Source organism: Lepisosteus oculatus, chromosome 5, assembly GCF_040954835.1.
Source record: "Lepisosteus oculatus isolate fLepOcu1 chromosome 5, fLepOcu1.hap2, whole genome shotgun sequence".
Taxonomy (NCBI): domain Eukaryota; kingdom Metazoa; phylum Chordata; class Actinopteri; order Semionotiformes; family Lepisosteidae; genus Lepisosteus; species Lepisosteus oculatus.
The window spans coordinates 36,152,261-36,175,591 of NC_090700.1; the positions used below are offsets into that span (position 1 = coordinate 36,152,261).

Sequence of the window (23,331 nt, forward strand, 5' to 3'; positions counted from 1 at the left end):
AAGCTAAGGTTGCTGCTGGAAGAGGTGTTAGTGGGGCCAGCAGGATATGGTCACCCTGCAGTCTGTGTGGGTCCTAATGCCCCAGTATAGTGACGGGGACACTATACTGTAAAAGGAAAAAGTGCTATCCTTAAGATGTGACTGAAAACCAGACAAGTGCTATTTAAGAGTAAGAGATTATTATTATTTTTATTAATGGTTTTAATTCACGTCTCAGGTTGGAGGAAAACCCAACGGACACAAAGTTTGAATCCCCCGATTTAAAGAGTAAAGACACCAAGTCCGTTTGAATTCAGGTCTCTGTGTGGAAGTCCTCTTTTTATTTGAGGGTCCTTCTGTTTCCTCTGTATTCGGGTTTGGAATGACCTGCTGCATGCCCAGTGTTGGATTAACACACTCTGCGGTCCATGTTTTAGGATGCAGGCCATCGGGAAGCTGACTGGTCACATCGGCTCGGTGATGTGCCTCACTGTGGGTCAGTCCAGTGGCTGCAGGGACCAGGTCATCACTGGCTCCAAGGACCACTACGTCAAGGTACAGCACTGCCGTAACCCCAGGCCTCGGTCAGAGTACCTGCTTCTGTCCCGCTTCTGTGCCGTTTTCTCTGCTTGTTTCTCATCTGTGTGCAACAGCCTGAAGTTTGTAAATGTTTTGCTAATTATCACTTGGGCATCACTGTAACTCATCAATTATCCCAGTTAAGATCTTTGCAGTTTTATATTTACAACTGCAGGTGAACATGCAGTTGTACGTATGGCTGCCCTGTATCTGAAACAAGGCTATTCAGTCATTTATTTAATAAGTATGGCTTATTCAACGGTCCTCATTTTTTTCAGTGATGACTCCTCTTAAATGAGCATCTTCTCATTCACCCTGCCTGATGTCACAGGAAGATGTTCCATTAAGGTGATGTAAGAAAATGGGTGCTGATATTTGTCAATGGTGCTGCAGGTGTTTGACGTTGCTGAAGGTACGGTGGGAAATGTGGGTCCAGCCCATAACTTTGAGCCGCCGCACTATGATGGCATCGAATGTCTGGCCATCAACGGGGACATCCTGTTCAGTGGCTCCAGAGACAACGGCATCAAGAAGTGGGACCTCGAGCAGCAGGAGCTCATCCAGGTACAGTGGATGTACCGATCACTGACTGCGCAGTCAGCCATGTCCACACAGCGCCCCGCCTTTGTGCTTTTTCTCATGCCTGTTCCTCCCTTGTTGCTTCCCGCTGTCCTGGAAGTGTCAAAAAGACTTCATTTGCAGCAGGGTTATGTGCTGCAAACACTGTAGTGAAATAACATTACTTAACTACAGTATATAATGGGGAAACAGTGTACAGTACAGCATGGAACTCGCAGAATTTCATTGCCTCACAGGACCAATCTGCCTATAGCTTCCACTGAGCTGATGCGATTGCTGTGTCTATATCTATATATGTCTAGGTATGATATGGATTGTATCTATTTCTCTCACAGCACTGAGCTAATGGGACTACAGCGCCTATAGTTCCTACTGAGCTGACAGAACTGCGGTGCCTATAGCTCCCACTGAGCCCCCACAGTACAGCACCGAGCTAACGGTACCACAGTGCCTATACTGAATTTCTCACTGAGCTGATGGGACTGCAGTGTCTATACAGCAGCTCTTATATCACAGCTCTGATTTCACTCTATGCTACTGCCTTAACACATTCCAGGTCCAGAGCACAAGAAATGCAAAACTAAACTTAAGAGTGTTCTGGAAATGCCAAAGTACAATATTCTGAAGGATGTTTCTTTTTAGTTTATGTACCTGAATGAACACGCACATTATATATTTTAATATAAAAACAATAAACAGCTCTTTGCACTGTTTCATTTGCCATGGCGCCTGGGGATATGAAATGACTCAGACAGCTAATTTGATTTTTTGTCTTCTGAGCTGTTTGAAGGAAGAAAAGGATAAATAATAAGCACAGTCTGGTGCTGTCGATAGAGCTTGCACCAGCCCTCAAATGATTTCTGACATTTTGCCATTAATTGCCTTTTTCAGCTAAAATGCAACTGCTGTGCCTTTGTGGATGAGCATTCTGCCGGCAAACACTGGGGTTATAAGAACCCGAGCGTCAGCTTCACACATTGTGATGTTCATCAAGAAGAGAGCAAGCAATCACTCAATGATCACAAGGGGTGTCTGCTAGTCATTCAGAAGAGCAGGGGCTTATTTTAAAAGAAATTTCTGCAGAATTAGTGGAAGAAGTGCCATATGAAAGCTGGAAGGGTCATTCTTTTGCAAATCAGACCGGTGCAAGTTGGGACTTGTTAAGCAGGTTGCAGAGAGTGAATGCTGTATTGCTCAGAAAAAGAATTTGCTGTGTTGATGATATTTAATAATGAGAAGCACTTTGATGGACAGACGACATTAATTTCGATTTGTAGTTGATAGCTCATAACTCTGGGTTCTTATCAGTTTAATTCACTCCCCTGAAAATCCAGGCCAATTTCTAACTCGATGCTCATTGAAATTGTACAGTTATTGATGCTGCGGAGTGCTTTTTGTATTTTCACAATTCCTCATGTCTAGGTATGATATTTCAGCTAGCTGATTAATATTCTGAGTTAAATTGGCAGACTCTCACAATGGTAGGCATTGTGTGATTGAGTTAAGGAACATAAGACGCACTTCTTCCACTTCCCCGAGGCTAAATCATATCCATCCATCCATTTTTCTAAACATTTTATTCAGTACTGGGTTGTGGGGGCGCTGGAGCCGATCCCAGCAAGCAGCAGGCACAAGGCAGGATACACGCTGCGCGTCCCAGTCCATCACAGGGCAGACGTGCACACACTCACACCAGGGCCAGGTTTTCCTGAAGCCAATTAATTTACATGTATGTCTTTGGACTGTGGAAAAAAACCCACACAAACCTGGGGAGAACATACAAACTCCATGCAGATAGAGACCAGAAATTGAAGCCCTAAGGCCCCACATTGCTATGAGCCTGAAATGCTAACCACTGTGTCACTGGGCACCCCACAAAATATTTATTTTGTAAAGTGGAAAAAACTCTTGAAACATACAGCTCAGTCCCACACTGCATTGTGCCTTGTCACAAACAGTCCCGTTGGAAAGATGGAGTTGGACTGGGCTGCGAATGTTTCATATTATTTTAGATTCTTTTCCACACCCAAGCTTTTCAGACCTGGGACAAACATAGCGCTGTTATTTTTTGAAATAGTTTAAATGTTTCAGTATTTCTTCATAGTTAACATTATCATCACATATGAATGTTATTTCAGAATATTTAACTGTGAGCAAAAGCTTAAAAATAACAGTGAAAAAATATTCACCATCAACGGCAACAGGATGATCCTCTTGATAATCTGCAGTTCTTTTTCCACCTTTTAACTTGCTCTGAATTCATGATGATAAGGAGAGTTGAAGTACTGTTACAGTTTCACATCAGACCATAAGTGAGAATGTCAACATTTTATTTGTATCTGTCTCCCATTTGGAGGGGGCAGAGGTAATATGTTTGGAAGAGACTTATTTAATGGCTCTAATATACTGTAGGATTGTCTGAGCTATATTATTGCCCTGTATAGGAGAAAATGCTCCAGATTGCTTACAAGAAGTAGTCACCTTTCACACTTAGGAGGACTGAAGGCTTTCTGAAAAGATTAACTAGACACAGGGGCGTGTATGGCATGCTTCATGACCCATGATCTTAGCAACTCTTCAGTGGGTGGCAGAATGCAAATGGGGACATTGAAGTATTTTTTGAGAAGACAAGGTCACTTTAAGGTGTATGTCTATACAGTACATTCGTTTGCAAGCTTTGCATTTCTCTGACAAATGTGAGGAAGAAAAACGGGAAGGAGACTGGGAGGTGGTTTTTGATAGTTAATTTGCCAGTGTCTTGAGCTGATGGATTTCGAGACTTGGCACATGCTGGGGGCCCCTGCATTAGCTGTGCCCCCTGGGCATTTGAGCTGTGTGAAGGAGCCTGGTATCAGTGACATAAGGCCAGCCAGGGCAGTAATCATTCATGTCCATGCACCCAGGGCCAGATTTGTACAGCACAGCCCCTGCTGGGCCTGGTCTGAGCTTGTCCTAAATGGAAAAACACAAAATAATTGGAAACGCACCGATGCATTAATGCACTGGATACTGATAGTGAGCTCTTTCTTGCACTTACACTGCAGAATAGTCACTCACCTGTACCATCATACTGTACTTAAAGGGGAACCACAGTTCCAATTTCTCAGACCAGTTATTAAATCTCAATAATGAAACAAATTAATTGACGGTATAGAACATTTTAAAAATGTCAAATTAAGCACAAAATCATGAATTTTCTGAAAGTACTGGAAGTCGCCATGTTGTTACAAACACCTGGTCTTTCCACAGGCGAGAGTGAGAGTTCATGCCAATTGTGACTTGAAGTGAACCCTTCCTGCTCACTAGTTACTGTAAAAACTAATGTGTTGGAATGTACGAGCGAATTAGTGCAGGTTGTGCAGCAGACATTTCACTGCAGAAATGATCCAATGTGATCTGCATGTAGAGTTAACAAGAAGTATTTGTCAGCAAGACCGTCTCAAAGTTGAGAGTAATATCTCTATTGGATTAAAAGAGATGTACTCGCAAGCCAACTTGTTTACAATGTAATAAGGCTCTAACACGTCACCTGAAGATTGTTCTGAATTGCAGGATATGGGGAAACTGTTTTGTCATGTAAATGTGTGGTTTTACAAGTTACTCTGTACATTTTTCTTTTATTGTGGTTCGAAATTCACTCATCAATGCTGATTCTTTCTAGCCCTGAAATTAAAAAGTAGAGTTGCACTTCCCCTTTGTTTCTCCAAAGGCAGCTGATAAAAAGAAAAAAGGGTTTGATGTATTTTAAAGCAATGGGGCAATCAGCAGTTTTGATCTTTTGCACCTGTTGCCTGCCCTTCCACTTACAGTATATTGCTTTTGCACTCAAAACTATGGATTTGAACCCCCATCCCAGTGGTCTCACTCCAATTGCCCAAGCAAGAGCAGCTATGCCAGATTTATACCTGGTATTCCTGTTGGGAATTGGAGTGCCCTTCTTGCCCTTGAGGATCTAGGTCTGATTGGACACTGTGAGCACTGTTAAACTTTCCACCTCTGAACTCCTGAGTAACCTTTGAAAGAATGAAAGGCTCTTGGAAGAGGAGGAGAGTGATGACTGTGCTGCAGCCTCACTGTGTTCTGTGAGCCCCATTACGTACACAGTAGAGACCTGTTATTTTGTAATGAACTGACAAGCTTGAAAAACATGAGCACTTATGTGTAATGTGACTGGTTACTTCTTCAAGGTGGCAAGTATGTCAGTTCTTCGTAAAGGTCCCTCTTCTTTGTAAAGAGGAATCTCTCTGCTCCTGTCTCTTGGTGGTCTGTGTGTTGCAACACAAAGGAAGTCTGGGAGGATTGTTTTTTTTTGTGGATAAGACTTACCCCAGGGAATACGGAGCCTGGTAACCTTTCAATTTTAGTATACCTCTGCAATGTGCAAAGTAACAGAGCTCATTTGGCACACCTTTGCTTGTTTGCCTGCCAGTAGCTTATTGATTTGAGAAGCTCATCTGGCTGTTTCTTGAAGTCGTAGGGATCTCTGCTTAAAAGCATGACTAGCAGTATCTTCCAGACACCCACAATGTCTCCTTTTCATTTCTGAATGCCAACCCTTGTTTCACTAGCATACTGTATATGCAGTAGTTCCCTCTTTAAGAAGAGGTCCAGAAGAAGGATTTGTAATTACTTGTACATCTCCTTATAGTCTCCTTCAAGACTTAAAGAAATTCATTTTCTTTAATTTGCCTGTTTATGGTATTCTTTTAAGGCAAATGCCCTTTTTTGTAATATGGTGACCCTGAATTGAACATAATGCTACAGATGAGGTTGTTCTAATGCATGGTATGCTTTTAACATAACATTCCTTGGCTTGATTCCCTAATTGAAAATCTTCTCAAAGACTGTAGGTCCAATGGCTTTCATATTTAATGGGATGACTTGTATAATTCAAATGATTACTTCATTAAAGGGCTTAGATGGGATGTATACTGGAAGACCTGAGGGATTGAAGCTGAGGATTTTTTTTTTCTTTCCCCTAATGGGAGTTTTGCAGAATAATGTCAGTGCCCTGGTTTTGAACTAATGTGTGGTTGATTGTTGTCTTCCTTTTCCCAGCAAATCCCCAATGCCCACAAAGACTGGGTATGTGCCCTGGCCTATGTGCCTGGGAAGCCCATGCTGCTCAGTGGCTGCAGAGGAGGCATGCTCAAGGTCTGGAATGTGGACAACTTCACCCCCATTGGAGAGATCAAAGGTCACGACAGCCCCATCAACGCCATCTGCACCAACTCCAAACAGATCTTCACTGCATCCAGGTACTATGCGTGCTGGAGAGAGGGAGACAAACAAGCATGCGTAGGTGGTATAGCATATAGGAAAACACAGGTGGGAAGAGGGAGATAGAGGGTGTAGGGAGAGAGAGTGAGTTGCTGAGAAACAGGAGAGAAAAGATTGAGAAAAAAGGTGGGATACTTGGACTGAATGACATGGCTGTAGAGTCCCCCCAGATTAAAGATCATAACTGAGCATCAGTACTGAAATCGGTCAAGAAAGAAACAGGGAGGACAGCAGGGACACAGATAATAACCCTAGATAATGAGAAGGGGAATTTTACATGCAGAGATTTAATGCGTTAGACACTCTGCCACCTAAAAAGAGCACTGAAGTCGGAGCCAGATTTGCTCGTTTGGGATGGGCTGGAAGAGCAACGTACTGCACAAAGCTAATTGATGCAGGCAGGTTTCTGGCTACAGGGTTTGAGGTGGAACACGGCGACATTACTGCAGATCAGTGAATCACAATGAAGCTCATAAGAACTGTCACTCTCTGTACATCACAAAGACTTGCTCTGGACCTCATTGTTGTACAAAATCCGTGGGAGGAGAAAACGGGCAGATAGTTGAACATTAATAGAAGTCAATCCCTCTGATTCTTCAGCTAGAATTCTCCAGTTGCACTGAGACTTTGGTTCGGTAGAACTGTGTAGGAAATACTTTTTTAAGAATTAGCTCCTGAATTGTGTTCAAATGTTTAAACTCTCTGTATATGGGTGACTCAGACAGGGGACTAGTAATACTGTGAAATACATAACACAGGTGTCTCACTCAGAGACAATTCCTTTATCAGTATGGATGTATATGTTACAAGGTTCTTCTGAAGTTGCCCTGTCTGAAAACATGCATTTTGAAAACTGCACTGCAGTACAATCAAATTTATTACACTTACAATTGGCAGCACAGGGACATGTTTTTTTGAAAATCTGCACTAGAGGGCATTGACAACATCTATCCAGGAGATTAGATAAAAAGACTGCAGCATTGCCACTGCGTGGTCTCATCTCAGAAGCTAGGCAAGGATCTGGGCAGTACTGGGATGGGCGACCCCTCAGGAAAACCAGTTTACTGCTGTAAGTGCAGATGTGGAACCAGTAGGTGACCCTAAATTGGGAGTGCAAACCAACTCCCCAGTATGGTGATCAGGGATACTGAGCTACTGAAGGTGCTTTTCTTTTAGATGAGATGCCAAACTGTGGTCCTGAATACTTGGTCATTAACGCTCCCTTGGCACGGTTTGTAAGATGAAGGGTGTTAATCCCAGTGTCCTGAATAGATTCTTCTCTGGGCTGATGCATTGTGTCCTACATATCCCTCCCCCCTTAATTCAACAGGTGAAGCGAGGTTTTCTGCACCTGATCTGTGCTTTAGGATCCTTTAAAAATGAAGAGTGCAGATTATTTTTTGTTAATAACTGTTAGAAAGTCACCAGCACACATGCTAGCTTTCAGCACATGGTGCACAGCTGATTGATTCCCTTCTTGGGGTGTTGTGTCGTCTTTCGCTACAGACATTTGAGTGTCAGACCACTAATTTTATCAACACCCAGTGTTGCCACAAGTCTGGTGGAGGAGAATGATAAACAGCAGCAGTAGTGTGGCGTTGTCACCTCAGGCTGCCGCGTTTGCGCGCTCGAGCCTTCTTCCGTTTCTGCTGCGGGCTCGCTCCATGTGCGCGTGAGGAGGCCGTTCCGATTCTCTGGGTCTCCACTAACACGTCTGTCTTCTCTTCCCCGCATCCCGCCACCCCCCCTTTCTGTCTCACCTGCTTGGCCGGTGCCGCAGTGACTGCCGGGTGAAGCTGTGGAATTATGTTCCAGGCCTCACGCCCTGCCTGCCTCGCCGCGTCCTGGCCATCAAGGGTCGGGCCACTAGCCTGCCCTGAGCCTCTGCTAACCACCTCCTGCTATTCTACCGCCCTCCTCCGGTACAGTCCGTCTCTTTCTCTCTTTCTCTCTGCTCGTTTTTCTCCTTTTACTTTTCCTCTCTCCTCCCTTTCCCCTCCAGCCCCGTCTTCTCTAGTAACCCAGCTCAGCCCCAGTTTATACCAGTGACCACTGGGTAAAGCCCAGGTGTTTTCTGGTGAACCTCCTGCATGGTGTGAAACACTGATTTCAGAACTGTTTCGATTATTTGCAGTATAAACTCGCTTACTGGTAAAAGTGTAAGGTCTCCTGGGTAGATGGCTTTAGTATGTGACCCATGAGCTTAATACTTTTGTGAATGAAAACAAGGGGTAGTCTGATGGAATAATTGGCAGTGTGAGTGTTATAGTAAATATTCATGTTTTCCCTGGGAGAGTTTTTTAGCCACAGAAGTGTAGGAATCGATTAAATTGCAGCCTAGGATTACCTTGTGTGTAATATGGACTATTTGTTTGCGAACTGCCTAATTCCCCTCTGCCCCTGATTAGGTTTGATGTTTTTCTATACAGATTACTAAAAGTAAAAATATAAATGAGCTTTTTATAATCCTGCATGCCCAAATCCTTTAACTGGAACAGCATCATGAGGTTTGGTATGTGACTTGCAGTAGTTAAATTTTTAATGTGTAACAAAATGACATTGACTTGGAAAGTGTCAAGTCAGTTCTTTGCTGATGCTTGTCGTGAGTCGTGTTGTCGCAGGTTTCCGTTCTGGTGGCTGAAGTGGAGGTGGGCGGGGCCCTCTGGGTGTCGTGGTGAGGTGTTTGACTGACAGCTGTCTTTGTCTCTCTCTGTCTCCCCCTGTCTCTAGTGACATGTCGGTGAAGATCTGGCTGGCGAAGAAGGCTAGGGTGAGGTGATGTGGAGATCAGTGGGTCTCTGTGGAAGTTCTTGGGGTCTCATCTTTGGATCTGCAGCTGAGTGGCAAGGGGCAGGTCTCTCCTTGGCCTCCTGCGCTGCTTTGGGGTCGCAGTGCAGCCATCGGTTGGACGTTTCCTGAGCCTGACCAGCAGCCCATTGAATGATTCACAGCTCCATGTGGTCTCACCTGGTGGGCTCAGCTCTGGAATCAAAGGCCCCACTTCTGTCTTCATCACAAGGAATGTGGAGAGGGAGGAGCAGTGGGAGGGCGTCTGTGTAATGTCTTATCTCTTCATCTGACCGATCATCTCTTACTGAAACTGTTACTGTGGAGGAAAATTGCCTTTGCACTATTGCGTTGCAGCAAATACCTTACAGCGGCACTAGGTCGGAGCACAATGTTTCTGGAAATGAAACCGGGCAAACGGAGAAATTAAGGGGTTGGCTAAGGCAGTTTTTTTTATGCTTTTCTAACTCACAAGTGCCATCCTATTTTGACTCCTCTCGGGCAATAGAATGATGACACTGAAGAACTCGGTGGTCACCTTCATGCTATAGGGAGTAAATCCCAGAAGACTTCATCTGTAATGTCTGATGTAATGACCCGTGTCCTCTACAAGCCCCGTTAATGACTGGAAGTGCCTTTCCCTAGTTTGACATGGATATTGATGTAACACCTCCAGCCACAGCTGTTGCACTACTGCTGCTCTTCATTCTTCTGTTTTTGGAAGGGACAACCTCCCCTTTCCAGATTCGCACCATAGCAAAGCTTCTGGCCAGGGAAAGGCACATCTCAAACAGCTCGTCATGCTCCCAGCCCTGCCTCTGACAGACAGTCCCTCCCTTTTCCTCCCTGCCTGGAATTTTCCAGGGGTTTTTGAAGACCCTGACTGGGCAGCATAAACTTGAGGCAAGGTTGGTCTTTTGTTTTATCCTCTCTCCCGATCTGGGTTCACCCGTGTATTTTTGGACTTTGGATCTGTATTTGAAAGTCTGAATCCAGTTTTGGTACTGTAGCTGTGAAGGCCGGAGTCATGCCGTTGAATATTGAATGATCTCTCCTTCACCCAGGGTTGGGACAGAGGAAAACAGATTTAACCTACCTTTAATATCATCTTCTGACCGCTTTTGAGACATTGTAATGCACTAATGGAGCCAAGAAAGTCGGTGCGCTTCACGTGTGTTCTTGGGGACAAAAAGCACAAACGCGCACAAAACAAAATCGCCCTCCTTCCTGCTGACCAACTTTTTTTTCTGCACATTTTTTTTTGCTTTCTTGTCAAATTCATTTGTTAGCTACCTCAAGCAGAGAAAAAAGCCTAAGGTACTCCTAATACTTGACAGTTTAGTTAGTTGTTATACCATGTCTGATTTCAGGCTCTTTCTTGTCTCAGTCAGGATTAAGGACATTGAGCCTTTTCTTTATGGTTTTTCTCTCCTGACTAGTCTTGCTACTACAGCTTCTTCATTTCATTATATAACCAAGATGGAATCGGTAACAAAATCAAGCTTGCCCAGCTGAACTAACTCTGCTTTGCTATGAAGTGTGAGTTGTGCAAAAATAGCCAGTGATCACGTATCGGTTTGGGCTGCTTTTAATGTGCTGGTCGAGGTGAAACTTTGGACTGTTTTGCTGTTATCTTGTTGCCAAGCATTAAAGGTTTGTTTTTCCTGTTTTTCCAGCTTTGCATTTAAGGTCATTGAAGCAAGCCACTCAGTCATAGAACATTCGGGAAGAGTATGTTCTCTGGTCGAAAGCATCTGGAGGCAGGCATTCAGTGCTTCCTAGTGGGTAAAATTGCGACCCTAACCGTGCAAGGACCCAATGCTCTTTGTGTTCACTGAAAATGAATAGTTAAGTCATCGGGAGATACAAAACTAAAAACAGTCGGCGATGGACAGTTCAGACTTGGATATAAATAATATATTTGCTGGCATATCCTGCTGCACACAGCTTTTTCTCACAAATGGGACTGGTTCTTCGGAAATTGGGTTCTTTGAAGTTAAATCCCAGGATCAGGTTTTTGTTATAGGTTAATGTCCTCTGGCACATATCCTGACTTTGTATCCATATGTGGCCTAGCATAGGCTACAGGCAAATGTGCCAAAGACATATTTTTTGCTTCCTGAAACACACTATTCCAGAGGTACAGTTCAGGAAGTAATGTGGAGAATTAACCCTAGGGAACCTGGTTTTGGAGAAGTCTGAGAAAAACATATGCTTTGTGAAACAGTGTTGCAGAATGTGTGACCAAGGAATTGATTCACAGTCTAGACTGATGTCTATTTTATTCATTTAGAAACCATTTGATATAATACAAGGACATTATACTTCAGAAGTGTGTTTCCAGTTTGTTGATGGATGAGGATTTGGATGGCTTATTCTTGTGCTCAATTTAATGAAACATTTTTATGGCCGATGCAGCTGAGATGTTGTAGTTGTTCCTCAGCAGGTTTGTGCATTTTTGACATACAACTTGAAGAGTAGAACAAATGATTCTATTTCCCATTATCATGGGAAAAAAATAAAAATCAACTAAAATAGACATCTTATTTTGTAGGACCTTATAGAATTTTAAAGGGTACTTTAATGTTTTAATAAAGAGGTGTTTGTTTCATTGCCTGCTGTGAAGAGAAATTTGCAGGATTGTAGATGAAATTCTTTGGTTCTTTAATTGGATTGTATCTCAAACAAATTGTCAGTAGGTTATCGAGACACTTTTAACAGCTTCCTATTTCAATATTGCACTAATGTTTGCAATTGTTGGGGTGTATTTTGGGACTTTGGGTATTTGGAAAGTGTGACTGACCAGGCAAGGCAGAAACAGATCCTTGGTCATGCCTGATCCTTGGTGTGCCGATCTCTCATAGTTCCAGTGACTGGTTGGGCCAGGGATTGATTTAACAGACTTGTTACCAGGACAGTCTGTGCCCCAGCTCTGCCTCTGTCTCGGCACAATCTGAAACGGCGCTGCTTGCTCTCGGTGATGCGCAACATCTCGTCTCTGCGGGTTACTTTGAATGAAAGGCTGCTAAGTAACAGATTGATTTTGAACTAATTCTCATGGAGCTGCAGCCCCTGCCTTTTGACTTGTTGTTCAAAGTGACCAGAAATATGTGCGTCACTAGAAAATGCTTTTGTTTTTAACCCAGGAATCTACTTGATCTGGCTTGATAGCCATTTTTTTTCATCTGTTGATGAGGACGGTGTGTATTCAGCACTGCGCAGGTGTGCAATTTTAGGATTTTGGTCTTGATTGATTCCTTAAATCAGACTAAAGAATTGCTACTGGTGCTAAAATGACAGGAGCATCTGCTTTGCCAGATTCAAGGATGGATGGAATTTGCTCTCGGGACTGTCTTAAATGGGAAATCCCACGTCTGTTGCTTGTGCCTGAGATGCTGAGATACACTTTGACAGCAAAGCTTAGACAACTCATTTATCTCACTGTAAGAACTAGTTTAAGACAGTATCCTCCACAGGCAATGGCAGACAGATGCTAGAATGGGTTGAATAAGTGGTCTATAACCTAAATGCCTACTTTTATAGCCGTGCCAATAAAATACCTGTAGGTGCTTTAAAAATACAGCATTTGAAACACTTGAATTTTATTTTATTTAATTAGAATTCTTACTGTTTTTTAGCCTGTGATCCATTTGTACTGTAGAGGAAGCTAGCCAGAAGCTTTCTGAAAACAGCAAGTTTAAATGTAACCTAGCTATAAAATAAATCTATGTACATGTGTACTGTATTACTGTCAAATATGTATGTAATTGTTTATGTACCTGTTGTTTCTGAGCCAGAGGGAAGAGGATGGAGTTTTTCTGAATGACAGCAATGCTACTCACAATAAAGGGGAAAATAGTCCTGATAAAGGAGAAGCTAAAAGGCCTGAGAACACTTTCAGGTGATTGCCGTATCCCAGATTATTTTGCACATGAAAAAATACACGAATCTTGCTTTTGCCTGGGACGCAGTTAGCCTACACACTGCTGAAAATCCTGAAAACAACATCGGGATCCTAAGAAGATTTTTAACTGAGGCCATGCAAGGCCAAGTCCTCCAGGATGAATCTCATTCTGAGAAGATTGCACTAGGAGCTCCGGCAAAACCAACCAAAAACAGAATCAATATTGATCAAATAAATATTATCTAAATTGAAAATGTCAAATTAGGCTCAATATCATAGCCAACTGATTATAGCTGTCAAAACATGATTGTTTCTTCTGGGAAAAAGTTCCCATTTTATGTTTGTCAACAAAGGGCAGATTAATGTAGGGACACACTGTCACTGTAAACCGACCCCTTGATCTCTCTTGGGTATGATCCGACTGTTGCCGTCCCTCATTTCCACTATGAATACATAGTTCTAATTATCATTGCTTACACTTACTGTATATAGCGCTTTTCTGGACACTCCACTCAAAGCGCTTTACGGGTAATAGGGACTCCCCTCCACCACCACCAATGTGCAGCATCCATCTGCACATTGGTGGTAATGGAGGGGAGTCCCCATTACCTGTAATACATGGTCTCAGTGCATCTCAATGTTGGTACTGCTTTGTCTCCAGGTCACAGGAGCAATGTGGAATGATTGTGGCTTGCAGGGCTTGGGTGGATCACCCTGAAGTGTGCTGTAATCTGTTGCAGAGAAAGCCGGTTGAGGGAAGCTAGCTGAGGGAGAGGACAGCAGTGAGAGGGAGCCTCCATTGTTTAGAGGTCTCCCGATGTACTGGGGTCAGCCAGTGATTAGGTGGTTCAAGTAGAACCATCATTAGAAGGGTTGATGCATAATCAGGTGTTGTTGAAATCTGAGGTTGTACCCTCCAATAAGTCCTGCTTTTGATGTTTTTTTTTAACATAAAAAAACATGATAAATGCTGCTCAGCGGGAGTTTAGTGAGAAAGATGCTCCCTGCACTGCATGCACTCTGTGTTTACTGTACTGTAGTCAAGTAAAAGAGCCCCCCCAAAAAACATTTAAAGGGTTTAAGTGAAAATAAATGAAGCTGGGACAAACCTCATTAAACACCGTGTTTTAATGTTAATTAGACAAATGAATGTGACTCTTGTGCTTAGGTAACCCCTAAGCATAAGAAAAAACATGTTTGAGTGTAGATTTTTCTGGATTAGGTTTCCCTCCTGAACTTCAAAACCTCAGTTAGTTGCATTTCTTAACTTTGGTGTCTTATTTTTGTTTTACGTTTTCGATTTGCAGTGTTTTTATTCAGATCGCGACATGTTTGATTTTAATTTTGACTGGCTTCGGGGAGTAGCTGGGAGAGTTTCACACACAGGGGCGTGGCACCGATGGGTGGCGCTCCTGTGGAGCGCTTTGACAGTGTGAGGTGCAGCGCTGCGTGCCGAAAACCACGTTGGGCTCTCGAAGGCGAGGGGTGTTCTGTGAAACGGGCAGCTACAGCGCGGGCAGTGCCAAGGTTTGTTGGCCATGCTGGTGTTTTACAGTGGCAGTGAGGAGTTCCACTGCCCCAGTGCCATTTTGGAGAGTATATGTGCCATCCCAATCTCCCCCTCACCGCCCTCTTATCTCCTTGTAGGAAGAGTAGCATTTGCTGAGAAAACTAAGTGCTGTGCACTGGTTATGTCACATGGTCAATGGTGCCTTTTATAGCACAGAATTGTTTAAGGAATGTAAATGTTTGTATAGATTTTTTTTTTAGGAACCATGCGTGTGACCAAACTGTATGTAGCATATTTGGTCTGTAAATATTGTAAGAAAGTTTTATTTAAAAATAAAAAGTACTTCCTGTTTTTTTAAATGGTCATTGTCCCTGCTGTGAAATAAAAACTTCAAAAGAAATAGCGAATGGATTGGGTGTTCTTTTGTTTTAAAAAGAATAGGAAGGTTACTGTACTGATGCAATCTTTTGAGTTTCAGATGAGATATTTCTTATTTTAAGGTAGAATACCTTAAAATAAGCATGTTGTGCAGTCTGAGTGGGTTTGTCACTGGAACTGTATTGGCCTTCTTGCTGTGGAGCCCTTAAGCCTTTCAAAAGGTAAGTGTTTGCTGGGGAAGGTTTCGTTCCTGTCTTTCTACATTTGTCTGGTGTCTGACAGGCTCCGACTTTTTTGGAAGGGCACTGTAATTTATGTTCGCTCAATGTGACGTGTGCTGTTTATAGTGGATGCTTACAGAATTCCAGCCTTGGGTTTAGGCACAACAGAAGGCAGGCAATAAGGACTGTGGAAATCCCAATGGGCAAATATTGGAATTCTCCATTTATATGGGGAAAATGATTTGCAGTTCGAGACCAGGAAGCAATGAGTGTCAGCCCTGCTTCAACACTGTCCATTCTGCTTCTGAAGGCCTTTCACGAACTTGCACACTGCACACCTGTGATCTAACCTCTCTTCCTTGATAAAGTGAGGGTGGGGGGTGGGGGGTGGGGGGGTCACGTGCCAGTGAGCGTGACACTGTGAGCACATTGATTTTCGGGGACGGCAGCATTACTGAACTGTGAACCTTGCTCTCCTGTGCGATCTGTGAATCCGCTCACACACATCCAGCCACGTTTTCACACTAATCGCTTTTGTTTTCGCCCTGAGCAAAGCTCGTGAAAAAGGTGTGGAGCTGAGAGAATTGTCATATTACAAGACTCGGTGCCGGTGGTATTGCGCAGCTCTGTGATTTGTTTTGCTCAGATACCTTTAGAGTCTGCTTATTTTGTCATAGATCTCTTAAGTAGTGTGAGAATTAAACAATAGCTGTATTTTAATAGGCTGTTTTTGTCCCTGCAGCACTGGAAGTTCAGTAATATTCAATCTCTGTGATTTAAAGTGAACAAAAGTTTCCGACTTTGGCTCAACCATCTTTAGAAGAGCAGATTTTCTTGTTACTTGTGTTTCAAATATTCTTAATTTACTGAATGCTCCAGGATCACCATGGACTGCTGTTTTCTCTCTCTCATTTTTTCCAAAAGGCTACATTTAAGTACCAAGACCCAATTAGATAAGCCCTGAAAGTAATAAAAAAATGCTTAGAAATCTGACTTTCGGGAGATATGAAGAATGTTTTCCCTTTTCAATGACAATGTACAGAAAAAAAGTTATGGACCACATTATAAACTGCATGCTCAGTTATTTCCTGGAGAAAGCAGGCAGGAGTGTTCTGGCGTCTCTTTGAAAACCAGCAGTAATTCTCTGCATGGTGCAACTCACTGCCTTCTTCTGACGGTAATCTTAAAAGCAATGTAGCTTTTTTTACTTTCAAGCTGTTTTTGCCTACCTTTTCCTAGTTTTATTTTATTTATTTAATAATTTTTCCTTCACCTGTCTGTCAAAGCACTGTGATCTAAGTTACTCTACGCTGCATATGAATGCAGGGGTTGAGAAAATACCTTTATTCTTTCATACAGAAAGAAGAAACGAATAGGTAGCCCAGCACTTTTATAAATATTTAAAACAAACCTTTGTGTTCAAATTTTAAAAATCTACTCCCTGTGATGTAATGCACATTTATAGATATTGTGCACTTTTTGTCCTGCAGATTCCTGGCTTATTAAATGCATCCTCAGATCAGAAATTGTTAATTTTGCATACAGGTTTTCTCTTCCGATGATAGGAATAACTTCTGCTGGATCATCTTAGTCTGGCTCTGCATGAAACTTAAGACTGCACTGCAAGCTAAAGACAAAGGCAGCTTGTTTTTCAATAGCAGTCCTCTGTTCCTTTTCATTTCTGCTTTGGATGGTATTCTGCAAGCTGGGGAAAAAACCTACAAAGAACAGATTTTTTTATTTGCTTTTGCTATTTTCCACTGAGCTCCCTTTTCATTTACATTTTCTCTCATTACCTCTTCCTAGCAGTTTGTTTTCTGAACCTTCTATCTGTTCCACAGACTGTAAGCACACTAGCATTATGGTAACAGAGTCTGTGATGCAGCTGGAAGATGAATTGGTCAGCCGTTGAGCTGGATTGAGGTTCCTGATTTTATTTAGAAGTGGTGGAGTCCATATTCTGATCTTGCACCCCTGTCACTTCTCTGAACAGCGGGATGCCTGCTGTTCTTTACGTGTCTGAGCCTTTCATGCTTTTTAGTCCTGTTTGCATGCAGAATGCCTGACAGCCCCCCCCCTCACACACACCCTTCCACCCTAGAGACCGCAAGAACACAGCAGAACAACACTGTCGGGCTTGTTAGCTCCGTAATGGAGATTTATTGACTCGGATTAGAAGGGCTTTGCAGGAAAAGATAATATGAAGATAGCAGCAGGGATAGCAGGGGGGCTAGAGGAAAAAGCCCCAATCAAGAACCTCTTAAAAAATGACCACTCTCTCCTAAACACCAAAAGCATCTCAAGTCCAAAATCAGAAGCCTCCCAAATGGGTTAGTTATTGCTGAGATCAACAAAGAATTCCATTCTTTTAACTCCAATGTGAGCCACTGCTGCCTGGGGTCAAACACAAGAGCTACATTTCCTGGCAGCATTAAAGAAAGGTCAGCATGGGCACTGCGGGGATAACCGCACACAAAGCTTTGCCTCAGGCTGTGGAGTGGTGCTGGTGTCAGTCTATTTGTACTGGAGCTATTCCTGGTGGGCCGCTTTCACTCATAATTGGTACAAGATTGCCTCAGCTGTGCGGTACTGTGTGTTCAACAGCACAGCACAGGTCTCCCACGCTGTTTTCTGTCTGGTTGTGGTGTCCGTGAGGCGGCCCAGCCCTTGTGCTTTCAGAGTTTTAGATACAGGGACAAGACGCCACATTTTCGAGCTGGATTTGATTCAGGGTTATTCGCAGTCCTGAGTTTTGCCTCTGGTCCACTGCAATGCATCTCAGCTGACAACTAAAACAGAGATGAAAAATGATGTTCATGCATGTTTTCAATGATATAAAAGTCTTCCCATGCCCAAGAAAAGCACAGATATAGCAGAAGTTAACCAGTAGAGTCTCCCCGTGTGAGAACTGTGAAGAAAATCCTTCAGCTTCTTAGCATAGGTGTCAAGCAAGAAATCAGAGAGCAAGCAGGGAACCTAAAGTCTGTCAGCCATTGAGCAAGGAATGTTTTGTGCCTTAGAATATTTCAATTTTCCATCTCCTCTTTTACCAGGGCTTTTTGAATCTATTCTTGCAACATCGTACCTGTTAATCCTGTCAGTCTGTCTTTTTATTCTTCTTGGAAGATCCTTGGGGTTTCCTCACCTCACGCTCGGCCTTGTCGGGATTCTTCCAGGGCAGGAAGTTGTAAGAGACCAGGGCGGTTAGCAGGTAAGTGGCCATGCCAGTGTAGCCACCCAGTATCAGGCAGAGAGTCTGGCCGAAGACGAACAGACAGAATACATTGATGGAGGCGCTGTTGTCCAGCAACAGTTTGTTCTCTTGACTGGCTCGGAAAACTGCAAAAAAATAAATCAGAGCCACAGCTGGGTAAAAAGCCAATTCGGCCATGGTGTCTTAATCCACTTGGAGAGGAAGAGCTGACGTGCTTCTGCAGAGCAATCCGTCTCGGTCTGAGAGCGCGAGAGAGAGACTGGCCTCGACCTTTCATCTCCCAGGTAAAATATCGCCTGGTGTTTTTTTAACAAGGTGCAGAGTGTCACAGTCTTGATGGTGGCTTAGCTGCACACTGCTGAAAGCGAGCAACCTTTGGTCTTTACCTGCTGGTTGCAAGTACACTCCAGTGTGAAAAAGCAAATAAATGACGTATTCCTGATTCCATTTCCTTAGTTTTCTTAGAGTCTAGTATGGGGTGGCGGACGGGATGTATGATGGAGGGGGAGCCTGTCATTTGAGAGGGGAGGGGATTTTTCCTTTACTGGATTTTTGCTTTCTTAGAAAGACTGAACTGTGAGGACTGGTATGGGGCTTCTCACTTAAACTGGAGGAAGGTTACACCCTCAAGCTGTAAAGCATAACTTCTTGTAGTGAGTGGAGATTAAAACTCACAGATCACCTGTGCTTGTGAAGCCTCTCGTTTTCTAGCTATGAGCCTGTGAACTGCCCACGCTTCAGCCAGCTGTCACCTGTGGAGTCAGAACTGTGGAGGACAATTCTGGCAGCCCCTAACCCTTCTTACTGTATCTCGGGATCCCCGAAGACATCCCTCTCCCTTGTATACTTGCTGGATTCACTACTCCTGGCCTGTTACTACCCCCTCCTGAGGGAGTCCAGTGCACCCGTGCACAGTGGCCACTCTTGTGTGACCACTGCTCCTCCAGCTGGATTTAGCTGGGCCTTTTTTTTTACAGATATTAAAGTTTAATCTTTAATTCAAAGGTCCGGGTGGAATAGAAAAGCAGCTCTAACTATGTTAGCATAACCATATAATTAACGGTATTATACTTTGTAACTACCTGTACACCAGCTGGCTTAGCTCCTTTTAGATTCTATTTTTCAGGCGGTTCATAAATCTTAAGTCTCTGCATCCTGCAGGATTTTGGCTGAGCTACTGCAAAGCCCTTTTCAACCAACCATTTGGTGGCAATTGTGCAAACCCCAATGGCACCATTCTTTAGTGATGTGCCCTAGCAGGTCTGCATATCATCGATCATGAAGCTCCCTGAAGGCACGTCTGTGAATCTTCTGAAATGAAAAATAATTAAAAGTAACAGCAATATTTAAAACTCTAGTAACTGTCATGGCAAACTCTCTTGCTGTTGGTGTGTTTTTGAGGTCCGTCTCCTTTTCCAGACTGCTGGATGGGCTGTATGGTTGCATAGGCGAACTCTTCCCCTCTCTCTCAGCATGTGCTGCTTCACTGCGTGCCGTGCGCAGAGGGTCAAGTGCCAGGGGCACAGGGAGAGAGCATGTTGTGTCGCTTGGCAACAGTGGGTCAAGAAGGTTAAATGAAAGCCATATATCTTTCTTTTTTTTGTCAGGGGGACTGCCAAGCTTTATCTCTGCTCAAATCGGCGCTGTGCTTCAAATTTGAATGATTACAGCAGCCCACCAGCAGCCACAGGGCTTGTCGGAGATGATATGATGATATTAATTCGGGGTCCGTTAGGCCTTCGTACTCCTTGAATGAGGTGATGTTGACTCTGGTGGTGGTGGTTGCTCTAAGGTGCTGTCAGCTATGAGTGATTTAAATCCCTGGTGCAAATTGATTTCCAAAACCTTTTTTTTTTTACAACAAATGATACACCTTGCCTGAACGCAAAGTGTGGATAAACAACAAAAAAAATGAAGTCACTCTGCATCTGTGAGGATACTGTCTCGGGGGGCTTTCAGTGTGAGCACAAGTAAGACTGATCCAAAATCTCCTCTGTGCCACACACAAACCTCATGCGCAGCCTGTAGAGAAGGTCCTGTGTGTGTGCAGAATAATCACGTGTCTTGTAGTCAAGGACAGGACCAGGAACAATCAGGTGTGGCTGATTAAGCTGACGGTTTATGACGTGTTTACCTACTCAGACAGCTGTATTTTGAAAATCGTAGATGGCAGAGTGATGACACTTGGTACGCTTTTTGATGGAATCATGGGAAAACAGACAGAGGGTGTGGTCCACTTGGATAGCTGTGCATCATGCCTGCCTGGACAAAACTGGGGGGTCACACTGGACCAATGTAGAAAGACTATTCTGCACAGGGCTCGTTGTGAAATTGTCCTCCCGAAGCCCCAAATTTGTATGATTTGTTTGCACGTTTTTCAAGACACTCTGGTCTGAACAGGCCATTTATCCAAGTAAGTCCCCTCCACTTGAGCACAGGTCTTGATAGCATGCAGGCAGACAAAACCACTTTGACATTTTTACAGATGTATTTATTCTCTTAATGTGACACTTCCTCTCTGGACAGGGGGGTTGGCGTATTGCTCAAACTGTGCCTCTTGTCTTTCGAAAGAGGAGGGCACGCTGCGGTGGGAGAAAAACTTTGTGGAGGCAGTGCGATGTGTGAGGCGACACGTCTGTACCCACCAGTGCCTGCTCTCTTTGCTGAGCTGAATGGTGTGATGAAGAGGTGGGAAAAGCAGGGAAGAAATGGAATGTGGGAGGGCAGGAGAGAAGTGGGATTGATCAAGGATGTTACAATAAAAAAGCCACTCTCGCTTCCAAAGTGAAAAAGCAACTAAACTAATGCCAGCTGTATGCCAAAAACAACAGAAGGGAAGTCATTTTCAATGCTCAGAGGGCTTATGGTCTGATTTTAGTTTCTTTGCTAAGCAGGTTTTCCTGTTAGGAGAAATTTGGTAAGTCCTGCAATTGGGGAGGGTGGGAGTGTGTTACAGTTCTACTTTACTGTGGTAAAGATGTTGTATTGTAGAAGAGTGTGTCTGTGTGGGACCACTGTCTTTTACCAGATGTCTTGGTAAGTATTGTAAGCTTACTGGCTTTTTCCTTTCCAGTGAAACTGTGATGAATTTAGTGGTAATGATTTTTTAATGAAACCACTGTTCTGTTTTTCAACTGGATCTGTCTGAATTGTTTAGCAGTTTTGTACCTCGATTTTGTGCCTCAGAAGGAATATTAAGAGAGACTAATTAAGAGAGCTTTTGTCCAAAACAATTTACCCCTGAGCCCATTCAAGCCACTGGGTATTTTACTTTATTTGACATTCATACAGAATGGTATTTTAATCTATGGGAAGGGTACAACAGCTGGGATTTGAACCCACAGCCTTCCTGGTCATTCAGCGTCAGGGGGCTGTGATTGTTATGTTTTGTACTGCAGTAGGACTTTTTAATTTAAGAATGAGGAGCTGTGACCACTCACAGAGGTCATGAATATTCAGAAGGGATATTTCATGTCTTTTATAACAATGGCAGGGTGGTTAGTAAGTGAATGCTGGGTTTGAATCCTGGCTTGGGCATCTTCCTGTGGAGTTTGGATGTTCTCCCTGGGTTCTCATGGATTTTCCCCAAGGATCTCTGGTTCCCCCACCCCACCCCCTTCCAAAAGACATTCTGGGAAGGTTTATTGGTTGCTTTCACTTGCCTACTCCAGGAAGATGAGAAAAGGGAGACCTGCCTCATTGCTCCAGCCCATCAGGTGTGGTTCTGATTACCTCCATGATTCTTTCCTCCATGATGCACATTCTATCCACTGAAATAAGGATGTATTTGTCTGGACATCTTTCATTATTCTCATCTTATTTTAGGACTTTAGATACTGTACCTGTTGTCCATCTGGTTTGCAGAAGGCCTAGCTGTGATGGTTATAATACCACTAGAGGCTAACAGGAGAGGGCGCTGCAGAGCTGCATACAATTTTTGTGTGTTTCTCCATCCATCCATTTTCACTTATGCCATTCCACTCATCTCATTTGTTTTGGTGCTCATAAGATCTGGAAATCTCATCCAGCTGTTTCTTGGAAGAATTGGATTCAACAGCATGGCTGGGGAGCTTGTTCCAGACCTCCACAGCCCTTTAGGGAAAAAAAAAACTGCTTCTTATTCTCAGTTTAAGATGCACTACCAAGTAGTTTTCATTGATGTCCTCAAGAGTGCATTTGGTTGCTGTTTGTTTTTATGGAATCCAGAGCAGCAATCAGTGTTCTGCAATTTATCAAAAGCGTACATTATATTTCATATAAAATGCTAGTGTATTGTGCAGTTTCAACATAACATTTCTTGATTTAAATTTTACACTGCAACTATGTATTCTGATATTCTTTTTGCTTTATTTTTCACATGTTTTGATGAGAGCCATGACATCAGTGTATTTCTAAATAATAAGAACATACATAGCACCGGCATGCAGAGGAACTGTTAAAAACAGTTTATGATTTTACCTTCGTTACCTAGTTGCTCTTATTAATATAAAGTTGAAGCCTTTTTCTGTACTTAAGAAGCTGGGATTTTAAAGAGAGCTACAAACCCTGTTGGACAGTCCTGGGATGGTAACTTGTACCCAGCCCTCTTGTGTATATAAGCATTTTACAGGTCATGTTTGAGTTCAAGAGATTTTCATTTCAGTTTCAGCTCTTTTTAAATAATTTAGTAAAGGAAATTGTGCAGGTCCTGCAAAATCATGTGATCTGTGTGTTAAACTGAACCTACCAGATCATTTCTGGAGCACAGAAATTGCATTTCCTTAGCACTGGCTGCACGTTCGTATGAGTCAAATTAACCCAGCAAGTGTGCATATTACAGGCGGTAAAGGAGATCATTCTAATAATAATATAACTGAGTGCACAGTTGCTGCTGCTGTGTTCTCCTCCTCCTCACTCTTCC

General features: G+C 43.2%; 1 protein-coding gene and 1 long non-coding RNA gene across 4 annotated transcripts in view; one reads left to right on the forward strand and one right to left on the reverse strand.

Annotated features, from left to right (window-relative positions):
- kif21b (kinesin family member 21B) overlaps positions 1-15,020 on the forward strand; it is a 71,646-nt gene extending 56,626 nt beyond the window's left edge. For 2 of the 3 annotated variants that reach the window (XM_015342640.2, XM_015342642.2), the window contains 4 exons: positions 417-534; positions 952-1,122; positions 6,196-6,395; positions 9,148-15,020. In XM_015342640.2, the coding sequence (XP_015198126.2) occupies positions 417-534; positions 952-1,122; positions 6,196-6,395; positions 9,148-9,196 (538 nt within the window). In that variant the 3' untranslated portion in view covers positions 9,197-15,020. Of the gene's footprint in view, positions 1-416; positions 535-951; positions 1,123-6,195; positions 6,396-8,197; positions 8,340-9,147 lie in introns of all 3 variants that reach the window. The other variant, XM_015342641.2, reaches the window with a different exon arrangement.
- A 2,328-nt stretch (positions 15,021-17,348) lies between these two features.
- LOC107076848 (uncharacterized) lies at positions 17,349-18,721 on the reverse strand. The gene is made up of 2 exons (XR_001477970.2): positions 18,303-18,721; positions 17,349-18,006 (listed from the first exon to the last, which is right to left on the reverse strand). It is a non-coding gene; the product is annotated as an uncharacterized lncRNA (long non-coding RNA).
- Positions 18,722-23,331: the final 4,610 nt, after the last annotated feature.